General features: G+C 48.6%; 7 protein-coding genes across 9 annotated transcripts; 5 read left to right on the forward strand and 2 right to left on the reverse strand.

The window, feature by feature from the left end:
- Positions 1-193: 193 nt before the first annotated feature.
- On the forward strand, positions 194-20,650 carry LOC6532326. Of its 3 annotated transcripts, XM_015193795.3 has the most exons (8): positions 194-579; positions 667-927; positions 17,501-17,750; positions 17,814-17,989; positions 18,051-18,164; positions 18,219-18,407; positions 18,468-18,800; positions 18,861-20,650. In XM_015193795.3, exons 1-8 carry the CDS (start codon positions 209-211, stop codon positions 20,368-20,370), a joined length of 3,204 nt encoding a protein of 1,067 aa, XP_015049281.1. In that variant the 5' UTR covers positions 194-208; the 3' UTR covers positions 20,371-20,650. The 3 variants fall into 3 exon arrangements, with proteins under 3 accessions (XP_015049281.1, XP_015049282.1, XP_002093086.1); XM_015193796.2 differs by lacking the exons at positions 194-579; positions 667-927 and adding an exon at positions 2,564-3,271; XM_002093050.4 differs by lacking the exons at positions 194-579; positions 667-927 and adding an exon at positions 11,372-11,661.
- On the forward strand, positions 1,482-1,964 carry LOC6532320 (lysozyme A/C). The gene has a single exon (XM_002093044.4). It carries the CDS (start codon positions 1,504-1,506, stop codon positions 1,924-1,926), a length of 423 nt encoding a protein of 140 aa, XP_002093080.1. The 5' UTR covers positions 1,482-1,503; the 3' UTR covers positions 1,927-1,964.
- Positions 4,750-5,228, forward strand: LOC6532321 (lysozyme A/C). Its single transcript, XM_002093045.3, has one exon. It carries the CDS (start codon positions 4,765-4,767, stop codon positions 5,185-5,187), a length of 423 nt encoding a protein of 140 aa, XP_002093081.1. The 5' UTR covers positions 4,750-4,764; the 3' UTR covers positions 5,188-5,228.
- On the forward strand, positions 4,750-8,764 carry LOC6532323 (lysozyme A/C). Its single transcript, XM_002093047.3, has 2 exons — positions 4,750-4,770; positions 8,310-8,764. The coding sequence occupies exons 1-2, from the start codon at positions 4,765-4,767 to the stop codon at positions 8,724-8,726; spliced, it is 423 nt and encodes a 140-aa protein (XP_002093083.1). The 5' UTR covers positions 4,750-4,764; the 3' UTR covers positions 8,727-8,764.
- Positions 6,073-6,551, reverse strand: LOC6532322 (lysozyme A/C). The gene has a single exon (XM_002093046.3). It carries the CDS (start codon positions 6,534-6,536, stop codon positions 6,114-6,116), a length of 423 nt encoding a protein of 140 aa, XP_002093082.1. The 5' UTR covers positions 6,537-6,551; the 3' UTR covers positions 6,073-6,113.
- On the reverse strand, positions 13,712-14,249 carry LOC6532324 (lysozyme P). The gene has a single exon (XM_002093048.4). The coding sequence runs from the start codon at positions 14,218-14,220 to the stop codon at positions 13,795-13,797; it is 426 nt and encodes a 141-aa protein (XP_002093084.1). The 5' UTR covers positions 14,221-14,249; the 3' UTR covers positions 13,712-13,794.
- LOC6532325 (lysozyme S) lies at positions 15,664-16,180 on the forward strand. Its single transcript, XM_002093049.4, has one exon. It carries the CDS (start codon positions 15,711-15,713, stop codon positions 16,131-16,133), a length of 423 nt encoding a protein of 140 aa, XP_002093085.1. The 5' UTR covers positions 15,664-15,710; the 3' UTR covers positions 16,134-16,180.
- Positions 20,651-20,682: the final 32 nt, after the last annotated feature.

The following is a 20,682-nucleotide window of genomic DNA, read 5'->3' on the forward strand; positions in this document are numbered from 1 at the left end:
ACCCCAAAAGAACTCGTTGCTGACCCAATTCCGATGGCCACTTCACTTTTTTCCTCGCCAGCCAATGGCAAACTGGTTGCGAGATTTGTGTCAGCTCCGATAGTCGAACTCGTATTCGCATCCATGCAGACGTCCAACTAACATATGTTGTCCATGTCCATGTCACATTAGGCAATGTTTGACAGGCGCCGATCCACAACATTGTAAGATGGGCAACCGCATTGCATCCAGTAGAGGCGCGGACATAGCCGGAGAGGGAGCCGCCGGCGAGGGTAACTCCAGGTTCAATACCCGCCGCCGCTATCAGCAGCACAAGAGGGAGTACTGTCTGCAGAACGAGTACCGATCGAAGACCCTGCCTGCCCGCCATCCGCACCACAGCAGTGATCCCCACCAGAGCCACCAGAAGAGCAGCGACCAGGAGCGCTTGGGCTCGAGCAGTTGCTTGGGAGCTGGACAGAATGCGTCGAACAACGCAACGCCGCACAATGGAGAGACGTCGAGGGTGCTCTTTCTGCTCTACTTGATACACCGCACCTGGAACGTGGTCATGGACACGATGGACTCACGCACCAAGAGGTAAGACTTCATTTGTTCCAATTAGAGGATTTCAGAGTTCTATGACACTACTCGTTACACTTTTGCTAATTCCTCAACTTCACGCAGTCGTTCGGCCAGAGGAAATTCCCCCCAAAAAGAAGCGCCCGTGGCCGTGGATATTGAACTCCAGCCGCGGGCTCTGGATGAAGAATGCTCCATTGGCATCACCGACTTGGACGCCTCGTCGTTATGCTCCCAGTACTCGTGCTGCAGCTGCAGTTACTGCGACGTGGACACCACCGGGACACAGACAAATGTCTACAGCTCAATTGGCGACGACTTTTCCCTGGACTCCATGTACGAGGCGGGAAAGTCTATACTTGGCAGGTGAGCAAATCCAACGACTTTTCAAACCCAGTATCCACGTAGCAGGCAGCTTTTGTCAGAGGTATATGGAATATGCATTGCATACTTTCAGGCTGAACAAAAGTATAAGCAACCACATTCAAAGGAAAACGTTGCTTGAATTTAGACTGAAAGTTTATTTGTCTTATATGAGCTATGAATTCCACAAGTCCAATTTTATATTGGCATTTGATATGAAAAATTGGTAGGAGAATTGTTTTTCGTGGTCATCTCACTTTTTCCGCACTTAGGTGTAGTTTTGAAATCTTTGTATATCTCATAGTAAAAGTGATAAGTGGTAAATGTTCAGATTTTGGGTAATCTGCATGATTAATTTCTTTCGAAATAGTGTTTGCTTACAAAAACCCTGCATACGAAATCTATCGTAGCTACTGCCAAACTTTTTCTGGTTTAACCAAATTTAAATTATCAATCGGTGCGCCAAAATGGAGTCCGTATCAGTACGCGTGTGTGCGATAACTCCCTATCAGCGGAGGACTCGGCTATAAAATCACGAAGCCCTCCCTCCACGGACATCAGTTTCTGAACACTGCAAACATGAAGGCCTTCATCGTTTTGGTTGCCCTGGCTTGTGCCGCCCCAGCTTTCGCCCGCACCATGGACCGTTGCTCCCTGGCCCGCGAGATGTCCAACCTGGGCGTTCCCCGCGACCAGCTGGACAAGTGGACCTGCATTGCCGAGCACGAGTCCTCCTACCGCACCGGAGTGGTGGGTCCCGAGAACTACAACGGCTCCAACGACTACGGCATCTTCCAGATCAACGACTACTACTGGTGCGCTCCTCCCAGTGGTCGCTTCTCCTACAATGAGTGCGGTCTCAGCTGCAACGCCCTCCTGACCGACGACATCACCCACTCCGTGAGGTGCGCCCAGAAGGTCCTCAGCCAGCAGGGATGGTCCGCCTGGTCCACCTGGCACTACTGCAGCGGATGGTTGCCGTCCATCGATGAGTGCTTCTAAACCGATTTTGAATAGAATAAAATGATTGCATAACACCAGCATCTGCTCTTTGAACTACGCAAACTTCTGAAGTTAGATATACATATGTTGGTAGCTTAGGTTAACTTGGGCTGACTAGCATGCATGAGTTGGGTAAATCATTTATCCTTAGTGCCATTACCAGTAGTATTACTTTTCCCCCAAGCACAGTAAAACCCGCAATCATGAAATATCGCTGATTATACATTATGGAAATATTTAACTCCTAAGCCACCAGATCATTAAGTAATAATGATGCCCGCTTTCGACAACTCTTCTTAAGTGCGATTTCGATTCCTTGGTAGAGGCACTCTGAATTGGCGAAATGAGGCTCATTTCTAATGGGGCATGGGATTCCACATTCTTGTAACCAACTAATCACAGTTTGTGGTCGTGCTCCGAGAATCGAAGATTCCCTCAGGCGCCTGACAGTCTTCATTAATTCGGAGGTGTGCAGCTGCTACCGTTGCTCGCCAGCTCGCAAGTCTTATAAAGAGGGTCTTATACAACAGCCTAGGGAGAATTCGCTCTCTCTCTTCACGATCTCTGCTTCGGCTACCAAGCTATCACTTCGGCTTGAAGCTCGTCTTGGGTTCAGGCCAGGGTTTCCACTTCGGATTAGTTGGTGCGTGACTTTTGTTCGAGGCGGACGTGTAGAGCGCAAGAGCGAACGTGAATCTCGGCTTTGGTTGGCAATTGGGCGAGCGATGGCTTAGCTAGATGTTCCAGAGGTCTAGCCAAGTTCAATCGACGATCCTGTGATCCCAAGCGGTAGTGAACCTCCATTCCATACCCGGCTGCAATAGCTCTCGAACGCCAAGTGTCACTGACGATTACGCGATATGAGTTTTCCTATTGTATATTCTCGGAAGAAACGAGTTTGATTGGATAGAAAAGTGCGCTATTGGCCCCGGTCCCCAACCTACTATCTCTCCCTACCCAACGCCCCCCACCCCGCGGTGTTCTTCTCGGCTAACAGCATCGCGAGTGGAGTGCATTCTGCTGCTAACGGTAAAACGAGTACTGGACCCGGCTAGAAGAACTGGCCCCAACTGGCCTATTGCAGCATCTACCATAATAATAAGAGTGGTTCTTGCCCCGCGCTAATCTCCTCAATTTGTGCCTCTGCTCGATGACGACGCCAAGTGCAACGCGGCTGGATTGGTAGTAGAATGCCAGTAGTGGATAGTAGATGCTAGCCATCGAATTTGTGTTTGAGAACGTTCTGCTGTGGCCCAATTCGGAATCGTGTCAATTCGCTGTAGCTGTAGCTGGAGCAACAATTTGGAGCAGGAACCGAGGAGCCCGGCGGGAATAGGCGAAATAGGTAAGCCAGTTTTCACCCAACTAAGCCAGAGGGTCAGGCTTTCGTTGGCCACTTTGTGGTCGGAGAGACCCACTTGGTCAAGATCCAGATGGGATCTGCTCTTTTGCCTCTTTCGGTCTTATGCACACGGGCTTATGCTAATGGGCACCGACTTTCTTTTAACTGCTGCCCAAATCTAGATACGTATGTAAATCCCCATGTGGGCAGTTCTGACATTGAACTGTGACGCCCACGCCAGCAACTTAAGTAGAAACTCTCGGGTATTCCGAGAAAAAGAACCCATAAAGAAAAAAATAGAAGTCGTTAAGATCGGTGCGTGTGCGTTATAAAAGTATGAAAACAAATTACGTTTAACTGTTAACTGTACTCATGGAAATTGAAGTGAAAATTGAATTGGCAGCGGCACGAGACTTCAAAGTCTGTGGAGCAGCCCCAATCCGAGTAACAATGCCACTTTGTCCAGATGCGAGAAGACAAAGAAGAGGCCACAAAGAAACCAGATTGTAAATAAATAAATAACAGTCATAGTAGGGGCCCAAAATAACTGAAAAAACTCAAACTCAGAAACTAAAAAAAACCTGAAAAATGAAAAATGAAAAAGCGACTGTGTGCCGAACTACAGAAAAATCTGTTCCGGTCTGATTTAACAATTGTTAAACAGCTTATGCATTGGCCACGCTCTGGAGTCCGAAGGGAGGAGTCGGAGAAGAAGGAGGAGTAGGTGGCTAATGGCTACACGCAACCCAGTGAGTGGCCAACTTACTTTCAGCCTTACTCTTCGCCCGAAAAAGAAATTTCTTTCTTTCTTTCTTCACGCGATTTTGCGGTGGCATGGCCATTCTTTTTGGCACCTCCTTATGGACTTACGACTTATACACTTATGGACTTAGTCTTCCTTCTTTCAAAACTGCATCGCAGCCACATTAGTCACTCCATCAGCAGATGTTGGACACCTTGACGGGCCCTGACAAATGAAGCAATTGTTGGCTGGGACTGGTACTGGGATTGCTATTGGTATTGGGTAACCGCACTGGGGCAATAATGGCATGGAGAGGCCCTGAGCTTCGGGCCTTTGTTGGGCCCAGACTAATTGAAGCCAATGGGCCACCACCGAGCCGAGGGGCTGAAGGGCCATAATTGAGATCAAAAGGGCAATTGGCCAGACAAACAGTCCTCCGTATCAGCAAAGCTGCTTCCACCAATTTGCATCCATGCAGAGCAGGTGGACTCTAAACTTGGAAGACGTCAAAACAACTGCGAGGGGATTCACCGCCGAGTTTCCGTAAGACTTCATTCATATTATCGAATACTCCACTCGAATTATCAATGGAATTATCAGTATGGTCTGATTTCCAAGCGATTCTGTGCGACACGTCCAGATTACCCGCGCCCATCAATTGAAAATACTCATCAGATAACACCACGGGTTGATAATTTTCCGGCTATAAAAGCGCCCTGTCCACAGGGATCCCACATCAGTTTCAATTCGAATCATGAAGGCCTTCATCGTTTTGGTTGCCCTGGCTTGTGCCGCCCCAGCTTTCGCCCGCACCATGGACCGTTGCTCCCTGGCCCGCGAGATGTCCAACCTGGGCGTTCCCCGCGACCAGCTGAACAAGTGGGCCTGCATTGCCGAGCACGAGTCCTCCTACCGCACCGGAGTGGTGGGTCCCGAGAACTACAACGGCTCCAACGACTACGGCATCTTCCAGATCAACGACTACTACTGGTGCTCCCCTCCCAGCGGTCGCTTCTCCTACAACGAGTGCGGTCTTAGCTGCAACGCCCTCCTGACCGACGACATCACCCACTCCGTGAGGTGCGCCCAGAAGGTCCTCAGCCAGCAGGGATGGTCCGCCTGGTCCACCTGGCACTACTGCAGCGGATGGTTGCCATCCATCGACGATTGCTTCTAAGCCGATTTTGACCCCTATTAAAACGATTGCATAAAACTGAATCTGCTGTTTCTGTACCTATTCCATTTTTGTCCTATATTTTACCTACTGAACAATGTTTGAATTCTTGATTTGGCTAACCAAATCAGAACCCTTGATGCATTCTTCGTGTAAAACAAATTAGATTTCACTTTTATAGTCTACAAGCCTTAAGTTTAACGTTTTAATTGGTTCGTTTGTTTAAAACACTTTCCAATCTGATAAACAGAATATGCTTAATTTAAACGGGCTTATCTGAGTGATAAAGCCATAAATATTAGTGCGAGGCTAGAAACTTGGAACAGCCAGCATAAAATATATATATTTTCGCCAATAGAAAGTAAACTTAATGCTTCGCCTGACAGACAGCCACAAACTGACAGCGGGTCAAAGCCAAATAATATGCAGACGCAGACAAATTCATTATAAGTCCAATCAGCTTCGACTTGAGGCCCGAACCAGTCAAACTGGTAGCTCAATGACTCCAAATTTAAATATGCAAACACCACCAGCGAATAATGCAAACTTCCGTCTCCAATGCGAAAGAACTTAAAGCCGGCGAATAAAAAATAATGTCATAACGATTATACAAATTTCGGAGCCTAGGGCCTCCTCGAAATCGAGCTCACGATAGGCGACTATTAAACGAATCGAAGCTTACGGCCCTAGGGCACAATTGTGGCTTGGAAGATATCAAAATTAGGAGAAAGCTGGTCAAAACAAAGGAATTAAGCTCTTAACTTGGCTTTGCTGCAAATCGGCGAAACGAATTCCGAACGCAGCTTATACCATTCCAGAAATCTATGATAGCGTTCGGCTTAGTTATACAAAGAGAAGGTTTGTCCAACCGTGTGAAGAACCAAAGGATTTAGTTTTATGCAATCGTTTTATTCAGGGTCGAAATAGGTTTAGAAGCAGTCATCAATGGACGGCAACCATCCGCTGCAGTAGTGCCAGGTGGACCAGGCGGACCATCCCTGCTGGCTGAGGACCTTCTGGGCACAACGGACGGAGTGGGTGATGTCGTCGGTCAGGAGGGCATTGCAGCTAAGGCCGCACTCGTTGTAGGAGAAGCGACCGCTGGGGGGAGAGCACCAGTAGTAGTCGTTGATCTGGAAGATGCCGTAGTCGTTGGAGCCGTTGTAGTTCTCGGGACCCACCACTCCGGTGCGGTAGGAGGACTCGTGCTCGGCAATGCAGGCCCACTTGTTCAGCTGGTCGCGGGGAACGCCCAGGTTGGACATCTCGCGGGCCAGGGAGCAACGGTCCATGGTGCGGGCGAAAGCTGGGGCGGCACAGGCCAGGGCAACCAGAACGATGAAAGCCTTCATGATTCGAATTGAAACTGATGTCGGGAGGGAGCGTGGGCAGTGCTTTTATAGGGCGGTATTATCTTAACTGGTAGATCTTCACAATGTTATTATCTCAAGTGTGCGCCGAAGTCTTTAGCTGCTTTTATTATCGCAAGTGCACACGAGACAGTAAATAACTGGCTATTACAAATGGCCAGACGCAAACTCATCAATCTACATCGCTTATCAGCTACTACTAAATGGTTTCAAGCCGCTCCCTAAAGAATCATGAGCATAGACGTAGTTAAAACGTTGATTAGCCACATCTCAGCCAGAAGACCCTTGGGTTTTTAGAGCAAGTAGTATTAATTTAGCGGCTTAAACGCTGGCCATTAACCTTGTTAGCATCTCCGCTAGCTTTTGGAGTGGGCAATCATCACGAGTCGTTGGTGGGCAGAAGCTCCACTTTGGTGCGCCTAAGTGAGCTGTAGCTGGTATCTGGATGGAGGGTCCGAGCTCTGGAGGCCCAAAGAACTCTATTTGGTGCGGGCTGGTTTATCTGGCGTAACGGGCGTGCGTTCAATCGCGAAGCCACTGGCTCTTCAGAGCGCCCACGGCTACCACACATCATCAGCAGTCACAACAACCTGGCTGCACATGGCTTTCTCGGTGGATAGATGGATGGAGCTTGAGTCAGAGTCTGACTAACGACCCGACCACAAGTATGCAAACTGCGGCCTGTTACATTAACCCCATTCGCGTCTGCGAGGAGGGGCTCTTAGCGGTACTCCTTGGGGTTACCAGTGGGCCTACAACCAGACGCCAAATGCCAAGTGAGGGGAGATGGGGAGGTTGGGAGCCCAGATTTCCACTGATTTGTGCAATGGCAAGAAAGTTGTTAACCTTTCGCGTGTGGCTAACAGCAAAGACAAATGACAAAAGGCTTCTGTTGGGGCATTCGAAAGATGTCAGTTGGGAGATTTTTGTTGGGGGGCAAGGAGGGAGCCCCTAAGACAAAGTCGTTTCAGGTGGTTGGAGCTCAACAGCTCCCCAGCTTGCCAGCGTGACCTTCTTAGAGTCCCATGAATTATAGATGAATTCATAAATGAATGCTGGTTTGTGAGCTCTCATCGGGGGGATGAGTTGTCGATTCTTTTGTCGGTGGAGAATGCTTATCACTTTTACTTTTTGCTGATTTATTGAATCGCCGCCGTATAACTAATGGCTTTTCTATGCCCAAAGTGTGTCAGCTAACAGTTCTGGCTCAGAAGAAGAATTTTCTGACGACCAAAACAGACCTCATTGCATATGCATGAGTTCTCTTTGGAACTTTGTGCCTGTGGACCTGACAATCGACCCCTGCCAATTAAACCTCATTTGCATACATTTTGTCGCTAATTGTCAGCCGAACTTTGAGTTTGATACTGTTAGGATAATGACCACGAATCTTCAGAGATTGCACAAGAAGCCGCCATAGCTGTTCTTCCCCCTCTTAAAACGGCTTTCCATCCCAGTTAAAGTAATCACAGTAGCGCGAACTAAAAATGGCCAACGTTAACGCTAAATCTGTAAACAAACGTTGCTGATAAGGCTGCGTAACGTATCTGATTTGGAACCATACGATACGCTGGGTCCTTATCGCTGAGTTTTCACGGCTAATGAAGAGCCGATTGACAGCCGCCATATGCTGATCACCTTATCACAACTCGGCACTTCTACGTTCCCCCTAATAAAGTGCTTGCTGAGGGTATAAAAGCGCCCATTGCGAGGACTTCTCCATCAGTTTACTTTGGTATTCAAATCACAATGAAGGCCTTCATCGTTTTGGTTGCCCTGGCTTGTGCCGCCCCAGCTTTCGCCCGCACCATGGACCGTTGCTCCCTGGCCCGCGAGATGTCCAACCTGGGCGTTCCCCGCGACCAGCTGGACAAGTGGACATGCATTGCCGAGCACGAGTCCTCCTACCGCACCGGAGTGGTGGGTCCCGAGAACTACAACGGCTCCAACGACTACGGCATCTTCCAGATCAACGACTACTACTGGTGCTCCCCTCCCAGCGGTCGCTTCTCCTACAACGAGTGCGGTCTTAGCTGCAACGCCCTCCTGACCGACGACATCACCCACTCCGTCCGTTGTGCCCAGAAGGTCCTCAGCCAGCAGGGATGGTCCGCCTGGTCCACCTGGCACTACTGCAGCGGATGGTTGCCGTCCATCGATGAGTGCTTCTAAACCGACTCCGATCCTAAATAAAATGTAGCTCAAATGAATATCCCTCCTCAGTCTTTCTATTGCAAATGTTCGAAAAATAGTTTGTTTCTACTCGTCGTTTATAATACCTTTTTGTTTATGGGCTTCCCACTTCCAACTTGTTTTGGATTTCACCTTAAATATTTCCTAAACACCCATAAATAAACCGAAATTAACTTAACTTTGATGAATGTATCACAAAGTTTTGCTTGGGCAGATCACTTTCTAAGTTTTGAACAGAATTTTATTGAAATTCGCTAATCAACTTGAAGGTGTCTCTTCAGCAAAAAAAAGGCATTAATATAATATATGCGGCGAAAATAAACATTTTGAAAACAAACAAAGACAAAAGCATCGGTTGTCCATTAAATTAGCTAGTCGCTTTTCGCAACTCTTTTCCAAAAGAAAGTAAACTCGAGGCGACGCCTGTCAGCGGGTCAAAGTCAAATAATAACCTCTCCTAGGCACATTCATTATAATTCCATTGGGCTTGGACTTGGCTTTTCGACTTCGTCCCAAACCAGAAAAACTGGTGTCTCTTGAGTGCAGAACGCGAGTTTTACAATTTGAAACTTAAACGCAAAAGGCCTCAAGCTAAACTTCCGTCTTGTGTACTTCAAAAGTCAACTGCAAAGCTTCAAAAACAATAATGTTGTATCTATATGTATATATATCTATCTATAATGATTTGTTACGAATTCAACGAGGTACAGCATTCTACTTTTGGACAACTATTTTTACTGCTATCGGAAAAAAACGGATTATTTTTGATCAAAACATCGAAAAAAATATTTTTTGTAAAAAATCGGATATTTTCAATCGGCGTTTTCACCATAACTTGGTTTTGTGCTGCTAATAAACATAGTGAATTACTCATAGCCTGAGGTGTCCACGAAACAAATACTATGCCCACGTTTTGCAATTATTCAACGATTGGAATCTCAGTGCCTTGGGGATTAATTTGGATGTTCAGCTGAGAGAAAGTGATCCTTGATTCATCTTCACTTCAAATCATTAAAAAACGAATTTAAACCCCACAAATTACTGCACTTCGTTGCGAGAAGAACCTTTTTCAATCTTCGATAGCAGACCAATTAAAACCCTTCAATTTATCAACGAAGAAAAATCCCCGAGCTGCTTATCAAATTATTGCGTACATGCCAATTGTTGGAGTGTTTGAATAAGTTTTCTTTATTTTTGTTAATCAAGCGCATGTATAGACCATGTATATACTGATATAATCTTCTGTCTTTCTGGACTTTTGAATCTGCTTTCCCTAAGACAATGATATATTATATTCACCCAACATCGATCTAATCTGGAGACTTTACGTGTTCCTTAAGATTACCAAAGGTGGTGGTAAGATTACTCTCTGGGTGGTGATATATTAGATATTACCTAATGTGTTAACATTTTTCTTCGTCTTAAGAAGCTAACAGTTCTAAGCGTTTCCAATGGCTGCGAGATTCTTTGGCTGTTGTCTTTCTCCACACGCTTTCTAAATGGGAGAAAATCGAAGAAAGAGCAGCAGCTTCCCTTCCATTCGCCTTTCCACAGGCCGATGACTTTGGGTTGAGCCGGTCAATGAATTCTTAATGTGGCCTAGCGCAGTGGGCAATAAATTACACAAGTAGCCAGGTCTCTCAGGTCTCTCACTCTGGTGATAAACGTACTTCAGCTGGGCACCTGGGCATCTCAGCTTCTCAGAACGGGAACGGGAACGAGCACCCAGAGATTGGCCAAAGGAAGTGGCAGAGTGGAAACGCACAGACAAAGACCCTCTGGGTAGCGGGGTTGTGGGATTGTGGGATTGTGGGATTGATCACCTGAGGAACAGGCTAAAACAAAGCAGGAAACCAAAGACCGGAAAATTATACTCATGCCATTCCTGGCTTCCTCCAGTTGTGGATAGCGTGGATAGGAAAGGAATGGAATGGAATGGGAAAGGGGACCAGAAGGCCCCTGGTGAAGAGTGTTTCCTATAATCTGAGCACATTAGCACAAGTCGGCCTGGAAGTGCATAAGTAATAGGTAATTGCCCCGAGGTTGAGGTTCGCCGCCCTCTGGAGCGACATTGCGTGGGTCAGGCTAAAACAATTGCTGGAAGTCACTCTAGCGTTAAGTTATGATGGTCCACAGATAACCACACGACGTTGGAACCGACTCACCGCATTTCGAGGAGGATGAGGTTTACACTTGGTTTGTGGCCCATCTAATTGGTCTGGGGAGTGTAGATGGCAGACAGAAGGAATCTGGAGGAGGGTTGCTTGGGAAACGGGTTACTGGAGAACTCAGCTGCCAGATATTATGATATATCTTTGGGAAGTTTAAGCTTCTGTTGTGGGATATTCCTAAGAAATATTCAAACTATTTTGAATAGCAAGTAATCGAAATATCATCACAATGCAATTGGTAAAAAAAAAACCCCCTTACAAATCTGCGCTGTATTAACCGATAGCAAAGAGTCGAAAATCTTGAAACGGACTCTCGAAAGCCCATCGAATTTGGCAATTCATGTGATTTCCATTTCGATAAGCTGCGTAATTAAATTATCAATGGTGCCCCTCCAGCCGACATATCTTCAGACAATTTTCCACTTGGCATGTGGACATGGTACCGATGCCACAAATGGTGCAAATCGCGTGGTCCGATAGCGGATATCTCTGGCCACCGGCGGGGATTCACTTTTATCAGCGCACGAGTTCCTCGAGGCACTGAATCAAACATGGCCGTAAGGCGCAGAAGTCAAAGTCTCATTGCCATCGTCGCAGTTGAGTTTTCCATTTACCGGAGTCAACAGTGTGTGGACGTGACTGTCGGAGATCGCTTGAGTGCTCTGGCTAAGTTCTGGATGGAGTATCCACCATGTTACAGGGATCTGGTTACCAGGCATGTGACGATCTTTCTATGGGACGAGGTGAGTCTGCTGCGGATGCGCAGGCCCGGGCTGAACTTGCACAATCCCGAAATGATCGCATTACTCTTTTCCGCCCGGTTAAGTTAACATGATCTTCGGGGCTCCATTGTCAATGGCAGGCCAACTGCGACACTACTTGGCCTGGTCGCTGCTTTGAGCCACTTTCGGCATCAATTACCAGTCACAAGCTCGGCTCACAAATTATAAACATTTCCCCCCAAAAAACGCAACTGTGTCAAAAGGCAAGCTCCGCAGACTGCGATATAGTTTCAACGAAACATAAACCCTAATTATATTATTTGACAGCTGCGGCCTGTTGATACATAACCCCGGGCGGCCAACGAATCGCAGTGAAAACTGTAATGAGCGTTGGAAAATCTTTTCCCAAAAACAAAACCCGCCGAAGAAAACCATTTTAATTTAGAGTCAAGCGCGAAGCCGTCAAGCATGACAGTCGCCAGTAGTACACTGGAAACAAAATGAGCCTTACTCTACATGAAATTCAGGTTTCATTTTTGAGTAGAAAAGCAAGACGAAATACAAGAAGTTTAAGTCACTCAGGCTGAAATGCAGATTTATCACAAAGGATTTAAACTTTTGTTGGGTCAGTAGGGATTTAATACTAATTGGTTATACCCACTTTCTAATATTTATAAAAGTTATTTCGCGGAGTGCACTATCCAGTCGACAATCAAAAGATGACAAAAGTCGGAGATGGGCGATGGGCGATGCGATCTCGAACCGTAGCTCAGGGAGCTGACAGCTCTGGGAAATCTGGATGGAATCTCTGTGGAGAGATCTCTGACAGCTGAAAAGTGGCCACATTTCTCCTGGGGATTGTCGGTTGCTAAATTCTGCTAATGGTTTTATCTCTGGGTGAGTGTGGGTAAATTTCAGCCAAAGACAAATGGCACAGCACCGAAATGCAAATGGCGAGAAGAAATGGAACTGCCATGAGAACTTTTGCATTTCCAGCTGTCAGCGGTGACTTAATCTCTGGCATCATCGTCAGCGATTGCCACGAACGAGTGCCACACAAACGCAAACCCACATCCGATGCCAAAAAGACTGGGTTTTAGATCTTGGCCATATATACATATGTATGTATGTACATACTCGTATGTCGTGTGTTTTGCCACGGACTTGTGTAACAATTTGGCGAGGTGTCGGCTCAGCGCGAGAAGAGAAACTTTCCCATTTCCACGGAATCTTCTTAGCCTCATGAGCTGTCCGAAATGGTGTTTCTGGAGAACGGAGAACCCGCCTTGATTGGGAAAGTCCAAGTGGCAAAGCTGTGTCCAATCCGCGGAATGTCATTCCAGCGACACCCTTGAGAATAGCGCTACAAATTAACACATTAGGCTCTGGGCTGGCTGCAACTTGTCGTTGCCTTTTGCCATCTGGCCAGGCCTAAACGAGCCCCAAATGGCAAAGTTGATCTCCGGCGATTAGCCGCAAATGGCAATCCCATGGACCTACATCGTGTCCACGTCCCCGCTCTGCCATAGATGCAATGGAATCGAAATTGCTGTCGATCCGCGCCAAAGTCCGTTGGCACTCGCCACCAGAGACACAATTGGAGTTTTCATCGCAGCAAACATGATAGATAAACGGCGCGATAACGGCGACTTTTCATACGTAATTTGTTTTATGCCTGGAAATTAAATTAACTTGTTTACCAGCCATTTGCCATCTTTCTATCTTTCTGGCCAAGACTCCGCTCCGCGTTGCGGCCGTAATGTCTAATAGATTTCAGTCGCTTTGGCCAGGCCAACTGTCATAATGACTCTGTTATGTGTGGGCCATTATATAAAATTTCACTTTTCGCCGCTCGTTCAGCCAAAAAGGCTCCACAATTTTCATTTCCATTGGCGACAGTTTTGCAATTGCTAAAAGATCACCAACCAATTGCACTCGAGAAATATGAGTCTTTAAGTGCTTGAACATCGAAAAAGCCAAAGGCGAGCTATAACTTTTTGAAACCAACTGGCGATAGTTAGACTTTATCCGGTTTAGCTGTCTTCAGCTCACAGAAACTTCGGCATAAGAGTTTATATTTAAATAGCTTTATATATTTCTTTGGGGAATACTTTGATTTGGTAGCCACACTTCGGATCCAGCAGTGAATCCCGACTAGAAGCAACTGTTGATCGAGGGCAGGGATCCGCTGCAGTACTTCCAGGTGGACCAGGCCGTCCATCCCTGCTGCCGCTGAATCTTCTGGGCGCACCTCACGGAGTTGCTGATGTCGTCGGTCAGAAGGGCATTACAGCTCAATCCGCACTCGTTGTAGGAGAAGCGACCGTCGGCGGGTTTGCACCAGTACTTGTTGTTGATCTGAAAGATGCCGTAGTCATTGGATCCATTGGAGTTGGCGGGACCAACGACGCCGGTGCGGTAGGAACTCTCGTGCTGGGCGATGCAGGTCCACTTGGCCAGCTGGTCGCGGGGAACGCCCAGGTTGGACAACTCCCTGGCCAGGGAACATCTATCCATCGTTCGGGCGTGGGTGGCGACTGCCGCCAGAGCCAGGGCACAAATCACAAGGAGAGCTCTCATCTTACTGAGTTTACTGGTAATTCGATGAGCAGTCGCGAAATATTTATAGCCTCGAAGAGCATTCAAGTGGTCGCAGTTGAGTCAACATGGTAGAATCAGCAATCAGTACTGTTTACCCATCATTAGGGGGCAAATAAGGTGGCTTTCCCATAAAAAGGCGGTAGTTAAATTCACTCTTCCGCTGAGCTAAATGTTCAATAAACTACAAATTCAGATGGTCCAAAAATGTATCAGATTTCGCGTAAGTTTGGCATAAGCTAATTTACTCTGATAAAGTCAAATTCCTATCTGTAAATTACATTGGTTAGCCTATCATTTGTTTACCATCAAAGCCGCTAGAAGTCCTCCTACGTTGGTTCAAATCGAGTACGCCACTTGAAGTACCCCCGAAATTACGGAAGTGTTTAGCCCCCAGATACGGCGGTTTCTTCACACTCGAGCAGACAATCTACGCACTGAATAAATCGAAGTGAAGTGTATCTCAGCGTTGTGCGTAAAAGATACATACGTTCGGGCAAAGTCGGTTGAAGTCTGTCTACCATCAGCTATTCGGAATATTTATCTCTAATAGAGTAGGCATTGCATTGTGTTGGCCATTTCGCGGTGGGTCCCTGCTCACGCAACTCGGGTGGGGTTGCATGTGGGGGCTAATTATTCAACGTTATTCATTGTGCGGCATTCGAGCTATTCGAGTCTGCAGGCTGCACTGCATGACTACGACTGTGGATTTGGTTGTGGCTGTGGCAGTGGCTCTTTCTCTGGCCCAGACATATTCCCATCCCGGCTTTTGCACGGCCCAAGTTTAATGTCCGACTTGGCAGTGGTTTAATGGCGAAACAGCTCCACTTGACTGCAGCTATTAGCCCGCGGTCGTGGTCTGGTTTATGGCCAGCCGAAAGTGTGATTAATCATTTGGATTACCACTTGGGCGGTGCTCCAGAGCTCCTCCATCTTTTTCGGCTACTCGAACTCAATGGGCCCTTGGCGGCTCAATGAGCCAGCCCCTTCTAAGCCAATTCAGCCAGCCAATTCAGCGTCATTGTTGATATAACAGCAATTATGCTAATCAGTTGGAAGGCGCGTCGAGGTCTCTACTCTACCTTTCTCCTCCATTCAATGAACTTCAGCCACAATCCAAACGATGACGAAACCAGGTGAGCACCTGGCATTCAAGGCTGTTGATAGTGCCTAATCAGTCGAAAGCTCTGTGAACCCCATTTGGATTGGGGGAAGCCTAAAACTATGCAGCACCAGAAGCAACGTTCTTTTGTATTCTTTGAGATGGAGCCCCGTGATGTGCCCGTCCTGCTGATAAGCTTGTTTTGCTCCTCAATGAAATATTTAAATCAGCCTACCTTAATTATATTGCTATCTTCAAGTGCTTCAAGCTAAACGACTGATAAGCTAGCGTCTAGTGGGTGTGCAATTTCGCATAAATAGACAAGTTAGAAGGCCTAGCAAGCCAAACAGTTTTGTTTAACCCATTCAACATGAAGGCTTTCTTTGCTCTGGTGCTCCTGGCCATTGCCGCCTCTGCTCAGGCAGGTCGCACCCTCGACCGCTGCTCCTTGGCCCGTGAGATGGCCGACCTGGGCGTTCCTCGTGACCAGCTGGACAAGTGGACCTGCATTGCCCAGCACGAGAGTGACTACCGCACCTGGGTGGTGGGACCAGCCAACTCCGACGGCTCCAACGACTACGGCATCTTCCAGATCAACGATCTTTACTGGTGCCAGGCCGATGGACGCTTCTCCTACAACGAGTGCGGTCTCAGCTGCAACGCCCTCCTGACAGACGACATCACCAACTCGGTCCGTTGTGCCCAGAAGGTGCTCAGCCAGCAGGGATGGTCCGCCTGGGCCGTGTGGCACTACTGCAGCGGATGGCTGCCGTCCATTGATGAGTGCTTCTAAGCTGACTTTGACCCTGAATAAAATGAGTTCACAATGATATATGCTAACTTAATAGTCTCTCAACTGGCAGGAAACCCAGCCAAGTCAATCTATCTGAAGTTCCCCGATCAGTGTCCAATGTCGTGATATCCTTTCAATATATGACCCTGGAAAAGTGCTTCAAACTAATTTACACGGTTCCATCTTGGAGTAAACACAATCGTTTGGACAGCTATTGCGGCTAATGGAGAGCACTCTTCGAAGCCATTAGCCCGGGGCGCCATTTCACGGCTTATCAATTCGAGTTCCAGTTTCGTGGAGCAGTTTTCAATTTCTGTCTCACAAATTGATTTATGCAAATTTCAGAGCACGAACCCCGCCTCCTTGTTTCTGTTTTGAGTGATCTTTCAACACGGTTCGCAGCTGCCGTTGTCGAGTTTTGTGTTTTGAGTTTTGAGTTTTGAGTTTGGAGTTTCTCCTGTCTGCAGCCAGTGGCTGCTGACATTGATCGAAGTGTTTTTAGTGTGAGCTGCTGTGGGAACCTCATCCATCTAGTGGTAGATGCCCCAGTCAATCAGGCAGTCTCGATTGGAAGTCGGAGCTGGCAAAAGCGCACCTGACGAAAGAATCATATTGGATTCCACTTCCCGGCATAACTGGGCATCGGCGGTACGTGACTGATGGGCCGATTGATACCGGCTGAGGTAACCCACCTGAGTGGCACGTCATAACCACCCGAACACAATGGCATATGCCACATTTGCATAGCCACATGTGAACCGTTAACCTCTGATTGTGGTTCAACGGTACTCGGGTCTCGAGAGAGGGAGCTGCCAGCCAAGATGATCGCGTCTGTTTCATGTGGCTAGTGAAAGTGTCTTTATTTCTAGCATATTTTAATGCAAATGCTCAGTTTATTTTGTCCACGCATTGAAGGCAGAAATTGAAAACAAATCAGCGACTGTCACAGATCAAAATTCGACTCGATCGGATCGCTTAGTGGCTGGCAAACAAGACCTGCCTGCTGCCCACTTGCGAGACTGGGCGTCGATCTGGGTGTCGTTGACAGCGGATATCTGCAAAGGCACCTGTCCAGACAGCACGAAACCACAGCACCACATCACCACAGCACCACCAAGTCCAACTGCAGATAAGCCTCGGCTCAAAATGTTCAATAAACTTAACGGCTTGTTTTTCCGGTGCGTTACGTGGTGGCGACCCAACTCCAGCCCCAACTCCAGCCCCAACTCCAGCTCCAACTCCAGCTACCAACTCCCAACTGGCAACCTCACAACCACTTTTTAAATATGCAAATTCAAGTTCTCCCATGTCAAGCACGTACATTAATTGACTCCACCCGATTGGTTTTCCCCTTCCAATTAACGCAGCGACAGCTCGACACTGCAGCGACACCATCCGCAACCCCGTCACCCGGCACAGCTCCACCTCCAGATGGCTCCCAGTGTGTGCGAGATGGCCGGCCAGGGTCAAAGTGGTCCGGTGCCCCCGCAGAAAGCAGGCGGATCCAACAGCTCGGGGACGAACAAGTGCGGAGCCAGCAGTCTCAATGGATCCCTGGCCTCCTACAAGATCGGCGGCTCCGAACAGAGTTGGCCCCAGGCCCCAGTTTACAGCAAGGTGAGTGGGTTGTTTACTTATATTATATATCCAAGTCACAACATATATATTCTATACACTTAGGAAAATCAACGTCCGCCTGTCTACAATCCCGAGGACTACGTTCACTCGCTGCGGAAGTTCATCAAGGCCAGCGGCTTGGCCAAGAAGCTATCCATATACGATGTGTGCACGGGTCCAACTCCGAAGGAGGAGGCCTCCAGATCGGCCACCTTACCAGCCAAGCACTCGGAGTACAAGTGAGCACTGGAGTGCATGTTCCTGATATATCCATTTCATACATTTTGTTCCCGCCAACAGATCTCCCATTCCTGCTCCGCCAGAAAACGACAGAGAGATGTCCCTGCGTCAGTTTGGCTCCATCACCGATTTGCTGACCAAGTTGCGAGCTGATCTGCGGGTGTCCTTTCCCAGGTAAGATCCATTAATAGTTGTAGATATTTGTTTTATTTGCGATTTCCCTTGCAGCTTCGTTCAGGAGTTCGTGGGCACTCCAGCGGATGGTATTAGCCACTTGCTGGAAGTGCTGCGCGCCATTCAAATGGCCCAGGCCAGCAATGCCCCTGCTCCAATGCCAGGAGCCTCCAGCTCCTTGGCCATGACCAGGAATCCCCAAAGCTATCAGCGCCGTGCTTTGCTGGACGAACTGTCTTGCCTGTGAGTTGGAACTCTCAAAGTGGCCAAGTCAAAAGTTTCTAATCCTTCAATCCCCTCCAGGCAATGTCTGAGCATCTGTTGTTCGCGATCTCTGGATGCCATAGCCCGTTTGGGAAACACACCCGTGGGTCTCATGCCACTGGCTTCGTCGGCCACGGGTCAGGGCATCCGAGCTCGAATCCTGGCGCTCCAGTTGCTAGCCTCCGCCTGCGATCGCCAGCCCTTCGGCAGCGGCAGTGGTGGTCAGAAGATAGCCTCGGCTGGACACACAGCCGTATCGGATGCCATGTCCACGTTGAGATTAAGATGCAGTGAACCAGTTCGCTTCCGCCTGCTGGTCGGTATCCTCAACAGCGGCGGCGGCTCAGGCGAACTGCAGTGCGCGGGTGTTAAGTAAGCGAATCATTGGGACAAAAGTTTAAGAGATTACTGAGCTTCCTTAATCTTCCATAGATTTCTCAACACATTCATTGAGAGCGCCGTTAGCATTCAGCAGCGTCTGTACATCCAGGCTGAGCTCTTCCAGGCAGGATTGGATGCCAGCACCCTGGCTCGCACCATCTCCTCCTCTTCGCCCTGGTTGGATGCTCTGAAGATCGAGGTGAAGCGCTTTAACGAACTCCACATCGACGTGGACCAGATGATAACCCGGGCCAGGGACGCGGAGCGGGTGCGCAGCCAAATGGTGATCCTGGAGCGAAGGGTTCAGATTCTGCACGAGGAGAAGGCCGTGCTCACGTCCATGGAGCGGCGACTCCAAGAGCGTTGTGCCGAGCTGCAGCGGGAGATCTTCCGGCTGCAGGGCACGCAGCAGCAGTCCAAATTCAAGCCCGTGGAGTCCTCCCATCAGCCAGTGGCGCTTCCTCGTCAGGTGCCGCCGCCCAAGAAGAACAAGCAGAACAGTTCGGAGCACGAGGACGAGGGCATCAGCAGTTCGGAGACGGGCGCATCCCTGAGTCCAGTGCCCATCTTGGTCCTCCCCTCCAAGGCGAAGACATCCCGAAAGGTTGTCGAGGAGGACGAGGACGACGCGGCAACCATTGAGGATGTCATCGAGGAGCTGGACAACATTGTGAGTGAGGCCGAGAAGCAGATCAGCAGCCAGACGAGCAGTGTTTCCCGCTCGAAGATGCGCCACCATCGTCCGGTGGAGAAGGACATTGTGCCGGTAAACATAGTACCACAGCCACCCAGAAAATCCCGGTCCTTGGCACATCTGGTGCCCCGCACCGATTGCTCCGATCAGGAGGGATCCGATTATGGAATGGTGGTGCACCAACCAGGAGATCCCGATGCCGCCGAGCGACTGGCGGCCATGCAGAGCTTCTTCGACGAAGTGGACTACGATGCTCCAGAGACGGATCAGCCCGCTGCCTACCAAATGGAATCACCCACGCCGGACATGCCGGAGGCGAATGCCACTGCCACGGCGTACAATGCGAGCACAAATCGCGAGTTGCTGGACGTGATCATGAATGCGCGGCATGACGAACACGATCCCACAATGCAGGCCCTGCGAAAAAGTGTCCAGGATGCGGCGCCCGTGACCATTCCCCATCATCCGGTGAAGGTTAAGGCCCCAGCACCACCGCCACCGACTCCGCCAGCCCAGCAGTTCAACGGGGTCTTCTTCATGACCGGCATGAACACACCTCAGAAGTACCCCAAGCCAGACATCTCGGCTGCCCTGCAGGCACGAAGAGTCACCAAGAACGTGGAGCGTCTGGAGGCCGCCTTCGCCTCTGCGCATCCGGAAGCCCTCAACGAAGCAGCCATCGGCAGGGAGAAGTCGCGCAGCAATCAGCAGATATACTTCACCAGTAACCTGGCGATGAGGATGCACGATCACACTGGCTTTGCCAATCCCAGCGGTGGGCAGATGCAGGGTCCCACCCACCGCACTCGATCCCACACCCAGGGTTCCATGTCAAAGGTCACGGATCTGCCGTCCGGCCTCTACTAAAACTAGATGCTCTTAAAGATTCTCCAGCTCCTGTGCAATAGCAACCCACTCCTAGGTTACAAAGCCCATTAGATCAGATCAGCGTATTTATAGAACACTTAATGGTGTTTCCATGCATTATAATAAACACGTTTCTTATGCAACATCTCGAGATAACTGCAGCCCAGACTAGATTAGTTACGGTGGCAGCTTCAACCGGGTATTTAGCCAGTAAGATTATCTAGTAGTTCATGTCTAGCCTAATTGATTACATTTCATTGAATAAAGTTTTCAAACTAAAGTTATTCCTTGTTTTGGGCTACTGGATTTTTG

This window comes from Drosophila yakuba, chromosome 3L, assembly GCF_016746365.2.
Source record: "Drosophila yakuba strain Tai18E2 chromosome 3L, Prin_Dyak_Tai18E2_2.1, whole genome shotgun sequence".
NCBI classification, from domain to species: Eukaryota; Metazoa; Arthropoda; class Insecta; order Diptera; family Drosophilidae; genus Drosophila; species Drosophila yakuba.